A 19,352-nucleotide genomic window follows, 5' to 3' on the forward strand; every position below is an offset into this window, starting at 1 on the left:
CACTTATAGTATCTCATTAATCCTGAATAAATAGCAGCCTGAATAGTGCAGACTAGTCTGAGCTTGTGAAACTCAGAACATAAGTAAGGTAAGCCACAGTTGCTACTTAGATGGGAGACCACCTAGGACAGGGGTCTGCAACCTGCGGCTCTCCAGATGTTCATGGACTACAATTCCCATCAGCCCCAATTCCCAATTGGCCATGCTGGCAGGGGCTGATGTGATTTGTAGTCCATGAACATCTGGAGAGCTGCAGGTTGCAGACCCCTGACCTAAGAAGTCCAGAGTCAGGCAATGGCAAATTGCCTTGAAAACCCCATGAGGTGACTACTTCTGAGATTCCATGACTCAGTTGTGACTTGATAGCACTTAATTATTATTAATCCATACAGCAAGTCAGAGTCAGGCAAGTCCAGAGTCAGGCAACTGAGTACCCCATCAGGTGACTACTTCTGAGATTCCATGACTCAGTCGTGACTTGATAACACTTAATTATTATTAATCCATATGGCAAGTCAGCATCACCACCCCCATGCTGTAGATGAACAGCTAAGGCCAAGAGAATATGGCTTCCTTCAGTTCTATAAATCAGTACTCCGTGAAGAATAAATCACGTTTATACCAGTTTACTTGTATACGTTTATATGTACAGCAAATAGATGGGGAATGGCATGACAAATTTCATTTATACAGAAATTCTCTGAACCAAAAGAAAATATACAACAGGTAGTGTCAAAGTTTGGACAGCTTGGCTGTTTATCATTTGTAATTCAATCTGGCTGGACTTAAAAAATAGACATATCAATGCATAATCCCTAATTCATAATTGTGACTAAAATGAATGAGCCTATCAAAAAATAACATAGGACAGCTACCAAAATTCCTGAAGTTTGTTTTAAAGGGAGAGAGGAAACATTCATAATTAATTTCTCATAATGATGAACATCTAAACTATAGGAAAACCTAAATACACAAAGTGTTAATGTTACAACCTCTAGATTACTTCCACAGTGGTGTTCTAACCTCTGGTACCTCAATTAGCTTGCCTCAAAAATATGAAGGATTAACAATCTAACCTTGATATTTCCTCAGCATTCCTTTGGTAAGACCAAAGCAATTGATCCCAAGCTTGATTCTCTTCAGAGAGCCTGTGGAATGAATGGCAAAAGACCAAATTCAAGGCATGATAGACAATACAAAGTTATCTGAGAACTCAAACTGGGTTTACACATGCAATGCATAGAAGACTGTCTAGGTCTAGGACTTTGCTAACTGGCTTGCAAAACAGCTGTAGGCTTTTGCTCTGGGTGAGACATACCAGGTGGCTTTTTGTGTGAGAATACTTCAGGTTTAACTACTGAGACCAGTGCTGGCAGAATATGGTCACAATCCCTCCATGGTGCAACACCCTTCTTCCTTTTCCTGAACGCCAATTTCATACTTCAATGGTACTTCCAACACAATCTAGGGCCAGGGGTTGCCAATGTGGTGTCTGTGGGAGGCATAGCACCCAACAACATCTTTTTTTTGGCACCCACCGAAAAAGTATTTTTAAAAAGGAGGTGGGGACTTCTGACTGGCCACTGTAGATATGATTGGCTGTGCAATAAAAACAACACTTTCAGTGGCAACTGCCACCACAGTGTGTTTTCTTCTCTCAACCCTCTTTCCCAGTGTATCTAATTACCCCTCCACTTCATCTTATTCCTTTGTGTGTACAGCTTTACCTACTGCGGCAGCCATTTTGAAGGTGTGCCCACCACCCTATGTCATAATTCCAAAGATGTCTACAGGCTTAGAAGGGTTGGGGATCCTTAATCTAGGTAATACTACCTAAGTCAGCTGTTTCCCAGCTATTTTCAGCCTTGGGGCACCTCTGAAATTCTGACATGGCAAAGTGGTCACAGGTAAAAATGGCTGCCAGTTACTTTCAATCACACAGTAAAGATCTTTGTGCTGCACTGACTCAAAACAACATTTCAAAAATCTGCATAACCAACCAAACTTCCAACAGTCAATCAGAAACCTTGATGGGCAGAAGCCCCCCTTTTAAAAACACTTTGCAGGCATCAAGGAAGCTGTCACTCGGCATCAAGGTGCCCATAGGCATGATGTTGGAGACCCCTGACCTAGACTAGAACTGAAAGGCTTGAATAGAGAAAATTTGCACACAGGGAAACAAGATAAGCCAACGGCCCATTTCTTAGCTCTGGTGCAGACTGGCAGAGTTATGTCTGCAGTGGGAACAGGAACTGCTACAGTAGTCTTAGTGACTACTGTAGTGACTATGCCAGCATTCAAAGCAAAGACAAGGAGAAAACACACACATGCACCTTCAGTAGGCCTCAACTAAACATCTGCAGTTTTATGGAGCAAGACTGCAGAATTTTACTATGCTACAAAGTTATAAGGTGTCCAGGCATCAATATCCCTATGTTTAATTTCCTTTAATGTTCATAATATTACAAACACCAGCTGACTCATGCTTTCTTACCTGGATATATTCTCCTTCAAGGTAGTCAATCTTGTGTTTAAAGCAGGATCTGATGAATCACTAAAATACAGAAAGCTTAAATGGTTATAACAGTAAGGCAGAGGAAATCTCCACAATCTTCATGCATGTTCTAATCTGCTACATCCTGACTTCCTTAGAAGGCCACCTGCACGGTCTCTCTTCCAGACCTCAAGCAGGTTTCCACACACAGTTAGATTCAACAGTGCATAGGATTAGGGTCAACTTTCAGACCACTCACTGGTATCAAGGAGAAAGGGCAACTATTAACTGTGCCAGTCCCATTTGAACAAGCGAAAGTCAGTAAGGCAAGACAGAGCAGACATTGTTTTAATCAACAATTGGACTAGAGTAACCAACAGAAAGTAGTCATTACCCTTTGGGTTCTTCAAAGCACCTTTGAAGAGTTCCATCTAGGTCCAGCTTCTTTGTGCAGAACCTCAGTTTTTCTGAAATCTCGTTTACTGAAAGTGGAGGAAGAGGAAAAGCAGAAATTTGGAGTCTACATTGCACCAACGCTGAGGAGCTTACAGAAGCAAACTTTGCCTTGTGAATAACCATGCTAAGAAGCCTTCACTGCTACGCCATTCGTTGGCCCTACAGGGCATCTGATTAGCCACCACATGTTGGAGTTGACGGACTGTTTGTCTTGTACTCTTATGACCTCCCATTAGTTTGCCATTCCCCCACCCCAAATTCAGCTTTGAGAGTCAGTAGACTGTCAGAAACAATAGGAGGGGGGGGGGGAAAGCCGAAGTCTGCAGTGGGATGAAGGGAACCTTACTGAAAACAGCTATTGTATACCCTTAACCGAAGAACGGTACACTCTTATCTGGGATGGCCGTCCTCTTCCACCGAACGCGCAGCTTTGGGAGGGACGCACATGGAGCAGAGCAGGAGGTAGGGGACACCCGCCTAGCCAGCCAGATCAGCCGAATCAACTCTGGCGATCAATGGGGTGACAGATGTCGCAGCCAGATCGCCCTCACATCCAACTGAAAACAGCCTACTTGTTTTCTCATGGGAAGAAGTACACTCTACAAGTGGAACAAGGGGTTAGAAAAAAGGAATTTCAGACTATTTACTTTAGGACATATCTCCGATTGAATAAACAGTTTGCTTTTAGGTGTATACCAGGGATTCTTCAGCAAAATGAGTAAAAGCAAGAAAGCTTCCTTTAAAGATACTGACCAACTCTACAACATATGGTTACAAGGATGCAAGTGGTATATTCTAGGGAGTACTGAGAGCTCACCTAAAGTGACAATGAGGTAAAGGCCTCTATGGTTCCACTAGAAAAACCACTGTTGGGAAAGGCTAGAGCCTGAAAACCTGGAAAGCCACTGCCAGAGTAGATCCTAGAATATGGCTTAGAACACTATCTACACAGTATAATGTGCAGAAGATTTCATGACAGATACTAAGGAGACCCTTGATAAACAAGTTCACATGAAAATCATTTCTAGATGGTTGAGAGGATTTTTAGAGTGCTATGTCCCAGTTTCCTAATAGGCTCTGGTTCAACTGAAATGGACACTGACCCAATTCTTAGAACACTCTTTCTGCTATGAGACAGCAGAACACCACACACCTACCTTTCCGTTCAAAGATTTCAGGATTAGACCCTTCAGTATGTTGTAAGGAATCCTTAAACTTCTGGGCAGCATACTGAAGGATAGAGAGAAGATAAAAGAGACATACTTAGGAGCATTTAGTTTTTACATTATGCACAGTGTCCCAAACACAAACAAACTGTAGTACTGTTAGGCAAGTGATATAATTGTTAGAACAAGAAGGTACCAAAGACCAGAAGGACTAAGAATGCAGCATAATGGCTTGGTATCAGCATGGTGAATACCAGTGTTCTGAAGGACCCAAACCAGACAGCAGTCTGAAAGACCAAGGCTGCATAAGATGACCTCTTCTCACGTGGGGAGGCTTTTAAATAAAATTAGTAAAATAAAATAAATAAAATTTAATAAAATAAATAAAAATTAATAAAATAAATAAAATAAAATAAAATAAAATAAAAATAGCAACCAGCGGTTCAGTTATGGGACACAGCTCTCTTTTGGGTGTTGTACACAGCACTTCAGCTAGCTGTGTTAGGACTTCCTTTTGAAAACAATATTATAGAAAATAGAAAATTCTGTAGAAAATTCTCCCATACCTCAATAATCCACAGGCCTTAAAAACTGCTTTAAGGGACCCTGCCGTGGACTGTCAGGCGGCCATCCCTGGTCTACATTTTCAGCAGCCAGTTGAAACATCTAGGCCAAGGGTCTGCAACCTGTGGCTCTCCAGATGTCCATGGACTACAATTTCCATCAGCCCCTGCCAGCATGGCCAATGGGGCTGATGGGAATTGTAGTCTATGAACATCTGGAGAGCTACAGGTTGCAGACCCCTGATCTAGGCTGAGTGTTTTCTCTCTCTCATGATGCAGGTATTGTAGCCTGAGTGTGGGCAAGGGTGCAGGCTGAGGGCAAAAGCCTGGGGGTGCTTTGCCTCTGGATTACATATATTGTAGGATTAGTATTTATTGCATTAGCCATAGGCCATCACAATACATATATAAAACAAATGTTAAAAGACATATACCGTAACTACAAATAAACTACATACCAAGGATAAAGTCTTCTGAATTAAAAGTGTCCAGAATAAAACCGAAAATATTATACCACCGTTTCATTTCTGTTAAATATTGTGTAATACAATGGTTCTCAACCTTCCTAATGCCGCGACCCTTTAATACAGTACCTCATGTTGTGGTGACCCCCAACCTTAACATTTATCCATTTTACAGATGGAGAACACTGATGCAGAGAGTCTTAGGCGACCCCTGTGAAAGAGTCGTTCAACCCCCAAAGGGGTCCCGACCCACAGGTTGAGAACCACTGGTATAATACAATAAGCGTATCTCATTACCAACTGCCTATATCAACAGCCCACCACCATGGCCAGCTGGTAGACATCAACTCAGGATGGCCATCAAGTTGTTTTTAAAACTGTGTTTACAACTTTGTTCAAAGTATTTTTTTTGGTAAGCAACTTTGGGTTCCCTTTTGGGAAACAACAGGAAAAAATATACTGAATCAATAAAATAAAAACCGTACGCAACATTAATGGTTCAGTAGCTCCATTCTCAAAACAGACCAACAGGCCATAGCATATTTCTGAGCTGCCAGTCAGAATAGTCAAGCGCCAACAGTTAAGAATGGTTACAAGTGTATTGCAAATATGAGGTAACTTCAAGATAGGACAGAGGCAGATAACTACTGTATATACTCGTGTATAAGCTGACTTTTCCAGCATTTTTTATGCTGAAAAAGCCCTCCTCAGCTTACATTCAGGTCAGCTTATACTCGAGTATATACAGTATTTATATACAGCTGTATGTGCCCTAGTCTGTGCTGATAACCTCACACCAGCTATAGCTGAAGCTCTGTTTGTGTATCCCAGGGTCCATTAGGGGGAGCTAAAGAGCTCAGATTTTCCATGTAAGGAAGAAAAGGCTCCATTTCCTCAGAATTGTTAAGAGTTCAGTTGTTATGAACTGCATTTCAATATTTCAGGTATGAGAATGTTTGTATTAATGCTAAGAAGGGGATATTGTGTTTATATTGATTGACTATTAGTTTGTATTTTGGTTTCCTATTATAAAATGTTATAATGGGCGCTTTAGAAATATTATTTTCCTCAGAATTGTTAAGAGGCCTATAGCTGGAGCCAGTCAACTTCACAGAGTTTAGTTGTTATGAACTGTTTTTGCATAGTTCAAGGCTACCCTTGAAGGCTTGACAATAAGGAGAGAGGACTCAGCAAAGAACAGCAAAGCTGCAAGTCCATCAACAGTGCCACAGGACATAGCTAGAGAAAACTGTAAAGGACTGAGACCCTGCTAGTCTGTTTTGCATAGCAGGCCAGAACTATTATATGTTGATTATTGTTTCTGTATTGGTTTGCCATATTTCACTGTTATACAGCACACTACTGTTTATGAAACATGAAGCCAGTTTAAAGTTTCTTTTGTTGTAAGTCTGGTGAATATGAAGGGTCGCAAGGTGGGATCACACTGTCAAAGACTTGAACTCCTTTTCCATTTCTGATAAAATCCCTCTTCAAATCTAAGTTGGGTTACATTTGCACATACAGATGAGGAGGAGGAATTAAGTTTTGAAGGATTTTAACTCTTGTGTTTTAGCTTGGTTGCTTATTGAATTAAGGTTTTTGTACTTTTAAAGTTATAGTTGAGGCCATATTGTTTTTGTTGACCCTCTTTTCCACTTACAGAGCTAGTTTACTGTTTTTCTTTGAAATATTCAAAAACATGTAACCTACTGATGCCTCAATTAATGTAATTTTATTGGTACCTAATTTTATTTTTGAAATTTACCAGTAGCTGCTGCATTTCCTACCCTAGGCTTATACTCAAGTCAATAAGTTTTCCCAGTTTTTTGGGGTAAAATCTGGTGGCTTATATTTGGGTCAGTTTATACTCGAGTATATACGGTACATACTTCTATAGCACCATCAATGTAAAAGGTATAGTTGCATGAGAATATTTCTACAAGAATGTATAAGGAAGGTCTAAATGAAAGAAAAACAAAAATGTCAATTAAAAGCTTCAGTAGTAGAAGGAGTTCAAAAGGTTTGCTTCGGGTTGTACATCTAATTCTGAACTTGCTACCAAGCACTGATTTTTAAAAATTCAGAAAGGGGAGATATTTCTACACATTTAGGGAAACAAGGATCACACACAAAAAAAATCAAAGTGGGCAACATTATATCTTCTGATATAAGTCAATATGTTTAAAATCCAATAATAGTGGTATTGAATTCTTATAGGCTAGGTTGAATACATGGCCACACACAAGATAATTTTACAAATGAATATGCTAATATTTATTTATTTATTAAATTTATAGGCCGCCTCATCCCCAAAGGGGATGTTTTGTATGTGTTCTAAGACTAAATCATTAAAGCAAAAAACTAGATACAATCTGAATTATGACAAAATGCTTTACTTTTTAATCCAAAGTGGTTTTGTTTGATCATATGAAAGACAATGATTAGTGATGAATTTATTGTCTACTACACAAGGGTGTGCTATTTTTCCTTGAGGGAAAGGACTCTTCCTTCATATACTGTTTTATAGAAGGTTTGTCATCTAATTTTGGACTAAATCGATGTGAAATCTAAGGAAAAGAAGAACGAATACAAGTAGATCTTGAAGTACTGCATTTATTAGTCATCTCTTTATCAAGTGCTAGGGCGACTTAAATGACTCGGTACTAAAACAACATGAACTATGGAAACCCAGCATATTAGGGTTTTTAAACAAAACCATGTGGTTGAATATAACCATTAAAGAGAAGGAAGGCTACAGCAGAGAGCACCTGAAGTTCCCAACCTTACCTGAAAACTGGAAAGGAGAAGCTGTGCCATCCTGTCCTTTTCTGGCAAGTCCAGGCTGATTGCTTTACTCAGTTCTGAAAATTAAGCAAAATTCTATTGAAATTCCTAGGCTATTAGCTGGACATTTAAACTGTCTATTTTAGAAGCAGTTCTGGTGGTGCAAGTGAAATCCGGCAGTCACCTGTGCAAATGATAACTAGTTGCTAATCTGAGTTTGTCCTCTCCAAAAACAGGTTTCCAAATTATATCTTCATATCAACTTTGAGACCGCATCTTCCCATATTGCCCTCCGAGGCCCCTACACTCATTGAGGGGCTCCTTTTATCGGTCCCCAGCCCAAGGGATATCTGGCTTGCTTCAATAATTAGGCTTTTTTGGCCCTGGATCTGGTCTGGTGGAACAAGCTACCAGGGGATGTCAGAGCCCTGCAAGAGCTTCCGCAGTTCCTGCAAGACCTGGCTGTTCCACCAGACCTTTTCCATCTAGCCAGCTGGATCAGACAAATAATAGTAATCTCTTTCAGTCTTGGGGGGAGGGGGAGAGAGGGCGGGAGGAGGAACAGGGCAAATTGGAAGGGATTATTTGCCATCTGCTTTTGTAATACTCCTGCAGTATATATTGTTATTAGACATTATTGTATTCTTGTTTTAATTTTTGTATAGTTTTTATGGACTGTATTTATTGTTGTGAACCGCCCTGAGCCCTGTGGGGATAAGGCAGGAGATAAAAGTGAAATAAATAAATAAAATAAAAAACTGTGTGGCTGTAAGAATATGAATAGTTCCACAGTATGCTCAAGGTGTTCATTGCTGACTTTGAGTAGTATTTCTACTTCTCCTATCCCAAGAGCTTTGTTTCCACCAGAGACAGATCGATGACATCCACTTCAAGATTAATGGGAAGGGGGCCTAGGAGTCTTTCCGACACTTTTCACTCCATCACACTGAGTGGAGACTACAACAGGCAAAGGTTTGCTTTCTGGACACCACGCTGCAACTATGCAAGTGGCGTGCCAAAGTGGACTTTATGCCAAGGAATAGCTTGCCACTCCCAGCTACCAAGCACAGCTAGTACCTATATTTGCTGCAGCTCTTTGGATAGAGAAAAGATTTTTCATTAGGGATTCTTGAAGTTACTCTTCAGGGGAAATGATCAACAATGACAGCCTTGTTCCCAGTAGCTGTCTACTGCAGACCATATTCCAGGACACCATATGACATCTATATCTTTAAGCTAAAACCTCTGGCAAAAAAATGTACAGTCTATCCTCCTGGTAAATAACCTTTCCTTCTCAATTGTCCTCAAGTGCTGGTTTCATGGATTTACTGTTCTGTAGTTCAGTGGCACCCTGACCTGAATGGTCTAGGCCAGTGGTGGCGAACCTATGGCACGGGTGCCAGAGGTGGCACTCAGAGCCCTCTCCATGGGCACGCGCAAACAGAGTGCCCCCCCCAGCTGGCCTGGGCCACTGGGCTCGATTATTAGCATTAAACTTAAGACCTAGTTTTTGGGGAAGCAGTGTAGGTAACCCTGTTAAGCACTGTTAAACCCCACTGATTTTCATGCGAAGAACTAAAGCACGATCCTTTACGAGGGAGTAAGCTCAGCTGCTGTCAATGGGGCTTGCTTCTGAGTAAACCCTCCAAGGGTCGTGATTCACCCATTGGAAGAGTTGCATGGTTGCTTCAAAGCAAAGCCACTAACTAACACCAAGCTTACTACTGAGTAACGCGCACCTCGGAGCCAACTGTTTTTTTCTAAACTAAAACCTCAGTATTCAGGTTAAATTGCCGTGTTGGCACTTTGTGATAAATAAATGGGTTTCGGGTTGCAATTTGGGCACTCAGCCTCGAAAAGGTTCGCCATCACTGGTCTAGGCTGGCCCAATCCCATTAGATCTCCAAACCTGGATAGCGTCAGCCCTAGTCAGTGTATGGATGGGAGATCAGGATTCCTATGCAGAGGCAAACAATAACAAGCTACCTGTTTGTATCTTGCCTCAAAAACCCTACAGCAGGGGGTCTGCAACATCATGCCATAGTGCCCGCCTGCACTTTTTCTTGTACCTGCCAAGCATTTTTAGGAAGTGATTGAGACCAGATAGGGCTTTTGCCCAGTAAGGCTACTAGTTAATTATTGGAGATTTGATTGGCTATACAGATTGTTTTGAACGTTGTTTTCACAGCAGCTCCCACCACAGAACAAGGATCTACATTATGTTACTGAAGTTAAGTTGTGGCTATTGCTATGTGGTTGACTGCACTGCTTGTGGTAGCCATTTTGTTCCTGTGCCCATCGTGCCATGTCAGAATTTGAAATGTGCCTGCAGGCTCAATGGCTGGAGACCCCAGCCCTACAGGGTTACCGTAAATTAGCTGTGACTTGACGGCACTTTCCAGTGGCTCTCAAACTTTGACAAGTCCTTTTAAACTGAGTAAAGAATAGAGATCTTACACCTTCTTAAGACTAGCAGAAAGAACTACTCTAAAAGCACGTTCTCATCCTAGATCCCAGGAAGGGCAGATAGGAATATAAAGGAAAAGCATCCTACATCATTGTATGCATTACTATCGGAAATAAACTTTTTAGGATAACAGTGAACTGTCCCATTGGTTTCCAACTTTCAGTATGTATAGCAAACAGCCAACCACTGAGACTGGGCTTTGTGGGATCTGATGCAGTTCCACAGGGCCTATATGACAGAGCTGTTCCACCAGGAATATGGTTGAGGCAGCAACAGTTTTCCCATCATTTGGACGCCCCCCCCCCCCCACAAAAAAAAACACTTTTCCTTTTGATACTGGACATGAGATTCTGTATACTTGCTGTCATCAGTTTTTAGATTAGGCTTTTAATACTGACTTCTATTGCTTCTGTTGTATTTCTTATTAAATGCTGGAAGCCACTCTGAGTCCGTGAAGGGAAGAACAGCATACAAAACTAACTAAAATCTCGGGTCTGGTTCCAAACCTCATAACACATTGTGAAAGAACCAGAGTTCTACTGCCACTGAACCCCTGAGAAGTCCCAATCAAGTTAAGCAAACAACTTAGGGGAAAAGAGTCCCAATCAATGGAAACTTATGTTACTTCATAAGCCTGTTTTACAGTTACATACATTTAAGGGTAGTTCATTTGGAATGCGGACCTAGAGAGCTTTGCCTACTTGGTTCTTAGCCAGCTTAATTATCAAGTTGTGCTGGGAAACCTACCAGTAATATCTGTGTGTAGAGGCGGTAGAGACTTCCGGCAATTGGAATTCTGTTTCACACTGCGGCGACTCAAGGATGGGCGTGAGGCTCGTGGGCTAGGGAGCTGCCCCAAGGAAACATCAAACGAAGTAGAAGCCTTCCCAACTTCAGGATTCATTCTGTCGGAACATGCTTTCTTAGGGCTGGGGCCACAATCCTCACCCTCTTTGGGATTGGTCCTCAGGTTAGCCTGAGTATCAGATTTGGAAGTGGCTACTTCCTTTGAGTTGGGAAAACACACAACTTCCATTCTGTCCTTGCTGTGGGGGAGGCTCTGAAATAAAGGGGAAAATACTTCTTAGAGTTCAAAATTTACAAATCAATACATTCTCAGGAATCTACTGGAACATAAAAAGGTGTTTTCCTTGTAAAGCCCCCGACAGCCATTGCAAGAAAAGGGCAAAATAAACAGCTTAAAAATAAACAGTATCACACAACATAAACAGCATTACACAACAGCAATAAATAGTCCTTTGCCTAATGCTTCAAAACCAAGTGTTCCATCTTCAAAGTCCAGCTTCTTTGCTCAAGAGGAGTTCTAAACAAAAATTGCTTTTCGTGGGGTGTTGTAGAAATGTCACACCCTCCCCTTATAACTTTGTATCAGAAACTCGGAGGGTGGGGATAGGATCAGACACACACACTGGAAAACATTGCCTAGGTCAGGGGTCCCCAAACTACGGCCCGGGGGCCAAATGTGGCCCCCTGAAGGCATTTATCCAGCCCACCAGGCATGGCGGCGATGGCTCCATTCATGTGCAGTGGGGGCTCGAGGGAGAGGAGGAACCGGCCCCAATGGCTGTTGATTTCAATTACATGATGGCACCCCTAAATCTCCATGAATTTTCTGACCCAGAGTTGGAAACCTTACACGTGGCAACTCCTGCTCCGCCCTTCCCTCTCGGCTACTCCATGTGTTGCTCTCAGGCTTTCTGTTCTGCCTCACTCCCATTGGCATCAGCCAGGCTGGTGAATCGCTCGCTGGCTGCTAGGGAGGAAGGACCCAGGAAGATACCTAATCCTGGGTTAGATGGAATGCTTCATTGGGAAAGTTCTGCATTTTTTTTTACAGGGGAAGGTATTCCACAGCCTCCCCAACAATATTTGGAGCCCACCCTGTACTTGACATACTTTGGTCACTGTTCTAAAAATAGACCATGACAGAAAGGCTGAAAGGTGAAATAAAACATTTTACAATCATTTGTGCATAGGAATTTGTTCATAGTTTTTTTTAGTCCGGCCCTCCAACAGTCTGAGGGACAGTGAACTGGCCCCCTGTTTAAAAAGTTTGGGGACCCCTGGCCTAGGTGTAACTGTTGTTCATCCCAAAACCTCTTGGCCACCTCAATACACCCAACTCCTCTGACACCAGAAAGGACCTGAGAACTCGTGACGCCACAACAGGGCAGTTACTGAGCAAAAGCCCTTTTGCTTGCCGCCGCCGCCACCCACCAGCACACGAGGGAAAACACGGCTGTTCCCCAAACTCTCCGCGAAAGTCACCCGCCCTGCCGAAGCTCATCCACTTGCATTCCGCGGCTTCCGCTTGATTCAAGCCGTCCCGCCAACGCGCAGGCGCGCTAACACCCACCCCTTAGTCCAATAACCGGCAAGGAGCGCGAAGGGTTCGAGCCCGTTTGAAATAGCTCAGGCGCATGCGTATCCGGGATCTGTGGAAACTGACTTTTTTGTGTCAACGCGTGAAGCTTGTAGGCCGTCCTTTGGATTGGTCTTTAGTGCAAGGATGTTGCGTGGATTTGGACGTTCTGGGCGGATTTTTCTCTGGACGATCGTCCAGTTACACAGAAAAGGAGCTTGGACTTTTACCCTTATTTCTAGAGTTGCCAGCTCCAGATTAGGGAATACTCGCAGGTTTTAATGGTGAAGCCTGAGGAAGGCGGGAAGGGGAGAGACCTCAATGGTATAATATAAAGGGGGTGGGAAGCCGGTAGTAGCCCCCCTCCGCCCCTTCGGTGTCGTTATAACGACGCCGAGAGGGCGGGGAGGAAGGGGGCTGCTGCCGGCGTCGTTATATCGATCCTCCCTGTCGTTATAACGACACCGGGGGGGAGGGGGCTGCTGCCGGTGGTGCCGTTTTGGAAAGGGGAGGGCAGCCCACGGAGGCGGGGCTTGGCCTCCATCGGAAGCCAAGTATGGAAGCCCCTCCCCGGCGCCTCCTGGCCAATGGCCGCGCCTTTCGCCCGAGACAGCGCGCCGGTTGGGCTGCCGTCCTTCCTCCTCCCGCTTGATTGGCCGGCGAGGCCAGAAAGGCGGAAGCTTCCATCCGGCCCGTAAGCGAAGCGGCGGGCGAGGAGGAAGGGGCCCTTCTGCAGGGAATTCTGCTGCTGGAGGTTCGTCGTCGTCGCTGAGGGGACTCTGGCTGCCCCCCCCTCGCTAGCCCTGATGGACGGGGAGGGGCTGTCAGTGGAGGAGCGCTGGGCTGGGAGGGCCTGCGGGATGGTGGGTCCGTCGCTTGCAGGGGGGCAGGAGGAGGGGGCAGCTCAGCTCTGGTCCTGGGAAAGGGAGGCATGCATGGGGCTGATACTCCCCCAGCCATGCAAACATTTCCAGTAGACAGAAAGATACCACAACAAAGAGAAGGAGTCAGCCTCCTTTTAGTACTGTTTTTCTGTTTTCAGAGAATTAAAAAAAAACAGGGCCATCCCAAAATGTTGCCTCTCTTGCAGTCTGAAGTGGTACAATCCAGTCTACCACCTCTTTGACACCTGTATGAATCCTGAAAGTACCTCTGTTGATTTAAGAGGAATCAATAGGAACGAACAAAAGATCCCCGTTGGATTTTTAAAAAAAATTTATTAACATTTTTATCAACGGTTTCAGTTTGCTGCAGTTTTTAATTTATATGGCGTTTATATGCATAATACACGTCTCATGCGTAATGCTGATTTACAAATGCACAGATAATGCTGAAAAATGCAGATCTTTCGCAAGAAACGTTCAGTCTGAGGAAGTGAAAACCATGGATCTAGAGGACGGGGAAAGAAAAATCAAAAGAAAGTTCTTGGTTGAAACAGAAATTGAGACTCACCCTTAACTCTGATATTCTAGAAGGTACCAGTATGTAAATGAGGTCATGGTTATCTCTTAGGTGAATAGCCAAAGAAGGTTCCTGAATCCCAGATCTACTTTTTAAAAAGCAGGTTACTTGCTGCTGACAATGGTCTTTATTACCAGAATTGAGGGTGTAGTATCGCAACCCTTCCAGACCATTTTAATTTTGCTGGGCAGACCCACGCACCTGTAGCTTCCCAACTTGACAGCTGCAAAGCCCTCAACTTGGAGCGACCCTTGGAAGCCGTTTTGATGCTGTGGCTGAATGTGTATCCTTGTTTTTTAATCTGCGCTTGGATGACACACATTGTCCTGAGTCAAGGGTTTATCAAATAACAGGGGTGAGAGGAGATGATGCAGACCACACAAGGGCACTGGGAAACCCCAGCCTGCACCGCTCAACCAAGCCCCACCGATTCACCTTTGCTCGTGGCTGCTTTTAAGTAAAATTAAAAGCTCTGAGAGACCAGGATGCAGGCATGGCTTCTGGTTGTTCTGCTTGGCAATACAAGCCTGCCTTTTCTCATTTTGTTTGTTTCGTACGCTATTCAGAACTGCTGCTGTTTGCCTGTTTTCCTCTCCAAGATTCCTAATTTGTTGGCTTCTTTCACAGCCTTACACCATTAGTGTGCAATTGATTCACGAAGCACCATTAAGCAATTAGCATATGTTTAGTAGAAAAATTCAGCACGAAGCAACAGGAGACGGAGCAGCAATAAAAGATTGGTGGCTTTGGTTTGCACGGGGCAAGAACAAATTGCAGATGGTAGAGATCCCAGAGTCGGTGTGGTTCTGACACTCCCTCTCCATGCTTAGATCAAACTCTTGGCCAGCTGGGAAAGTTGCTCTTTGACCACTAGGTGCTTCTGCTACACAGTTTCCCAGGGCAGTTGCTGGGTCTGCAGAAGAGCAGCTGGATTTGAGTACAGTGGCACCTTAGCTTTCAGCTTCTAAGCTACTATTGGACCCAATAGTCCCTCTAAACCGTTCCCGCAGCACCAGTATGGAGGCCATGCAGCCGCGCACCCATGCACCTTACGGGAAACATTGACTGTACCCTAATCTAGCAGCTACACCATGTGTATTTTTAGTAATTCAATTCTTTATTTGTACTTATTCCATAAAGACTCCCAGTGTCTTCTGCACCGAATATTAACCCTTAAACCTGAAAAACAATTTTCCAGCACTTTGTCATTAAGCATCGAAATGAAATGAAATCTTTAGTGTCATTACTGATAAAAAGTCTTGCTTTTCTCTGTTGGTTCTTATTTCAACAGTCCTGAACCTTCAGTTCTTTTCTTCCCCAAAAGAGTTCCGGGTCATCCATGTGGTTTGTACCGCTTGCTAGTTCATCTGCACAACAACCCTGTGAGGTAGACAGAGGGGGGGAAAGTGACTTGCCCAAAGGGAGTCGAACAGGAATTTGAACCCAGGTCTCCCCAGACTCTGGGCCTGACGCTGTAACCGCTAAACTGCTCTTGACCAGAAAAGTTAGGCCGGCTGTCTGCATCAATAAATTGCCCACCCTTAAATAAAATGGGCTCTGGGTGATTGATTGGAGAAAGCTTTATTTCATCAACTTGAAAGCCCAGACGTGGTCCTCTCCACCAGCCCGTTTCACCAGTTACTCAAGACACATTGCAGGCAGGATCTTGGCTGTTTCCTGCCCCCGCCGCACCGCTACCTCATCCTGCCGCCGCCCGCCGACCCCTCGCCCGGCAGCGGGGCCCCCAAAGACGCCCCCCTGCCGCCGCCGGCGCTCCTCCAGCCGGCCCCGGCCTCGCCGGGCTCCGCGCCGCCCTCGCCGCTGCACTGCAACCCGGTTGGTGTTATGCGCTGTCCAGTTTGTGGCCAGGAATGTGCAGAAAAACACATTATAGATAACATTTTTGTGAAGGATACTACTGAGGTTCCCAGTAGTACAGTGGAGAAGTTAAATCAGGTTTGTACAAGCTGTGAAGACAATGCAGAAGCCAACGGCTTCTGTGTGGAGTGTGTGGAATGGTTATGCAAGACTTGCATCCGAGCTCATCAGAGAGTAAAATTCACAAAAGATCATACAGTCAGACAGAAGGAAGAAGTATCTCCAGAGGCTGTTGGTGTTTCCTCTCTCTCCTCTCCTCTCTCTCTCTGTGGGCCAGAATTTTCTCTATAATCTCCCTGAAAAGCCGAGAATCTGTATTCTTGTTGTACAGCCAACTGGCAAATGCATCAATAAATACCATAATAAAAATGAATATTAACAGCGCTGTGGGTCATAACTCTTTTCCCAGGGTTTAATATAATTCAAATGTCATGTTCTATTCCACCGTCTGCAGCTTTGGTGTTGATTCGCTGGCTTTTGGTTGAGCTAACTTGTCCCCATTTTCTCCCCCTTTTAATCTGCCTCCCCTGCGAGGGCTACCAACCTCCAGGGGGTGCCTGGAGATCACCAGGGATAAAACTGGCATCCAGGCTACAGAGATCAGTTCACCTGGAGAAAATGGTTGCTTTGCAAGAAGAAGAGTTGGTTTCTATGCCCATCTTCCTCAACCTAAGGAGTCTCAAAGCAGCTTACCTTCCTTCCTCTCTCCACAACAGACAACTTCTGAGGTAGGCAGGGCTGAGAGAGTTCTGAGAGAACTGTGACTGACCCAAGGTCATTCAGCAGGCTTCATGTGGAGGAGTAGGGGAACAAACCTGGTTTTTCAGATTCGAATTCGCTGCTCAGGTGGAGGAGTGGGGAATCAAACCCAGTTTTCCAGATTAGAAGAAGAATTGGTTTTTATACCCAACTTTTCTCTGCCTTTAAGGGGCCTCAAAGTGGCTCACAATCATCTCACCTTCCTTTCCACGCAACCGACACCTTGTGAGGTAGGTGGGGTTAAAAGAGTTCTGAGAGAACTGTGACTGGCCCAAGGTGACCCTGCAGGCTTCATGTGGAGAAACGGGGAAACAAACCTAGTTCACCGGAGAAGAGTCCGCTGCTCACATGGAGGAGTGGGGAATCGAACCCGGCTGTCCAGATCAGAGTCGGCTGCTCCTAACCACTACGCCACAAAGTCCCACCCCTCCTGAAATCCCATCCTCCTCAGGCTCCAACCCCAAAATCTCCAGCTATTTTGCAACCCAGAGCTACCCACCCTACTGCCAGCCCTTGGAAACATTATGTGCTGTTCCTTCTGCTTTTCCCAGGATGCAAAGGAAATGGAAAACAGGTTCAATGCCCATGCAAGACCCACCCAACTTTGCTGAGCCTTTTGGTGAAATGTCTTTTTTATCACTACTGGGAGCGAGAACTCATCTCTGGCCCTCATAAAAATGCACACTCCCAGCGCTGGGTCATGAGGCAGATTACCACAGGCTCTGCATATTTTCCCTGTCTGAGTCACTTGCCTGCTGGGCCTTTGGTGTCCTAAAAAGCAGCCAGCAGAGAGCCTGGAGGATGCCTGGCGGAGACCTGATTGATTTTTCTCCTGCCTGGTTGCGCTGTTTCCTGTAGTTTTTCATAGTATCCGGTCTGCAGAGATATACTACCCTGGAATATGGAGGTTTCAGCCTTAGGAATCCCAGCAAATAGCAGTTGAAATAACTGTCTGAATTTATCTAGAACATAAAACAGACTTGCTGTTTTGGTTCAGCGTCAGGCTAAAATAAAACCTCGTGCCCTGAATTAATTTCCTCGCTCTATTACAGTGGTGGCGAACCTATGGAACTCCAGATGTTCATGGACTACAATTCCTATCAGCCCCTGCCAGCATGGCCAATTGTCTTTCTGATAGGGGCTGATGGGAATTGTAGTCCATGGACATCTGGAGTTCCATAGGTTCGCCACCACGGCTCTATTAGATTGAAAATCGGCTGGGTCAGTCCAAGAAACTTGTTTTCAACAGCCGTGTGGTTTGGACGTGCACAGATCTCAAGGCCGCATCGAGAGAGTTGCAATCTGAGCTGTCCTCCAAAGGTGTCAGTTCTCCCCAGTAAACAAAGTAGAATTTTGAATTTCTGCCCTTCCACCCTGCAAAACCCCACTTTTAAATCCCGCTTCTCTCCCTCTTGCCAAGTAGGATCTCATCGTTTTGGTCCTGATTTTCGTTTTCTGGCACAGATGTTAGCCTACAAAACTTCACCTTTCAACTTCCTCTGTGCGTCAATGAGCACCCTAAGCAATATGTACAGCGAACCTGTCAGCTGCAGTTCTGGAGTGCAAAATCTATACAAAATGCACACAAAACACAACCCGAGCTGCAAATTCATCCCTCTGACACTCAGTGGGGCCATTTGGTTGCAAAAGACACGCCGCCCATAGACAAGGTTGAAATTTTTGCAAGGGTGCACGGTGGGTGGGTTCCCCGGCTATAAAGAAAAAGACAACTTTGTAGAACAGCGGTTCTCAACCTGTGGGTCGTGACCCCTTTGGGGGTCGAACAACCCTTTCACAGGGGTTGCCTAAGACTCTCTGCATCAGTGTTCTCCATCTGTAAAATGGATAAATGTTAGGGTTGGGGGTCACCACAACATGAGGAACTGTATTAAAGGGTTGCGGCATTAGGAAGGTTGAGAACCACTGGGTTAGAGATTCCTTCCTCCTCTCATTCTAGGCAGGCTGGACCATTTTATTTTTTAAACTACCTCATATTATGCCATTTTAAAAAACTGGATTAAGTGAAAAATATCCCTGGGGATGGAGGGTGGCATTTCTAAGAGATTTTATCCCAAGAACGTAGTGTACATTCTGACTTTAAGGCAAGGAGTAACTTCTGTTGGAGGAGCCCATGGCACAGAATGGCAAGCTGCAGTACTGCAATCAAAAGCTCTGCTCACGACACAAGTTCAATCCTTGTGGAAGTCAGTTTCAGATAGCCGATTCAGGGTTGACTCAGCCTTCCATTTTCCCAGGGTTGATAAACCGAGTACCCAGCTTGCTAGGGGTAAAGTAAACATACTTTGCCTTCTAAATTTCTGTATGTGAAATTCTACGGGTCAGTAATCACCCAGTGCTTGAACAGGGGACTATCTTTACCGATAACTTCTGTTGATGAAAGTATTCTCTTCTATACTACTTCCTTGGAAGTTACCAACCCCTAAAAACATGAAGGAAGGCTTGGAAAGAGGCAGGAA

The 19,352-nt window shown here is 44.4% G+C and overlaps 1 protein-coding gene across 4 annotated transcripts; it reads right to left on the reverse strand.

Annotated features, from left to right (window-relative positions):
- Positions 1 to 247: 247 nt before the first annotated feature.
- On the reverse strand, positions 248 to 13,281 carry LOC125429365 (kinetochore-associated protein DSN1 homolog). 4 transcript variants are annotated; one of them, XM_048490428.1, is made up of 7 exons: positions 12,865 to 13,281; positions 11,142 to 11,454; positions 7,931 to 8,004; positions 4,108 to 4,180; positions 2,889 to 2,976; positions 2,495 to 2,554; positions 248 to 1,148 (listed from the first exon to the last, which is right to left on the reverse strand). In XM_048490428.1, exons 2-7 carry the CDS (start codon positions 11,428 to 11,430, stop codon positions 1,064 to 1,066), a joined length of 669 nt encoding a protein of 222 aa, XP_048346385.1. In that variant the 5' UTR covers positions 11,431 to 11,454; positions 12,865 to 13,281; the 3' UTR covers positions 248 to 1,063. The 4 variants fall into 4 exon arrangements, with proteins under 4 accessions (XP_048346385.1, XP_048346386.1, XP_048346387.1 ...); XM_048490429.1 differs by lacking the exon at positions 12,865 to 13,281 and adding an exon at positions 12,684 to 12,833; XM_048490430.1 differs by lacking the exon at positions 12,865 to 13,281 and adding an exon at positions 12,560 to 12,628.
- Positions 13,282 to 19,352: the final 6,071 nt, after the last annotated feature.

This window comes from Sphaerodactylus townsendi, linkage group LG03, assembly GCF_021028975.2.
Source record: "Sphaerodactylus townsendi isolate TG3544 linkage group LG03, MPM_Stown_v2.3, whole genome shotgun sequence".
NCBI lineage: Eukaryota > Metazoa > Chordata > Lepidosauria > Squamata > Sphaerodactylidae > Sphaerodactylus > Sphaerodactylus townsendi.

Coding starts and splice junctions, on each gene's coding strand:
- LOC125429365 (XM_048490428.1), bottom strand. CDS start 11,430: ATGGAAGTTGTGTGTTTTCCCAACTCAAAGGAAGTAGCCACTTCCAAA. Junction 8,005..11,141: donor TCTACACACAGATATTACTG/GTAGGTTTCCCA, acceptor CTTAATTTTCAG/AACTGAGTAAAGCAATCAGC. Junction 2,555..2,888: donor TGCTTTGAAGAACCCAAAGG/GTAATGACTACT, acceptor TCTGTATTTTAG/TGATTCATCAGATCCTGCTT.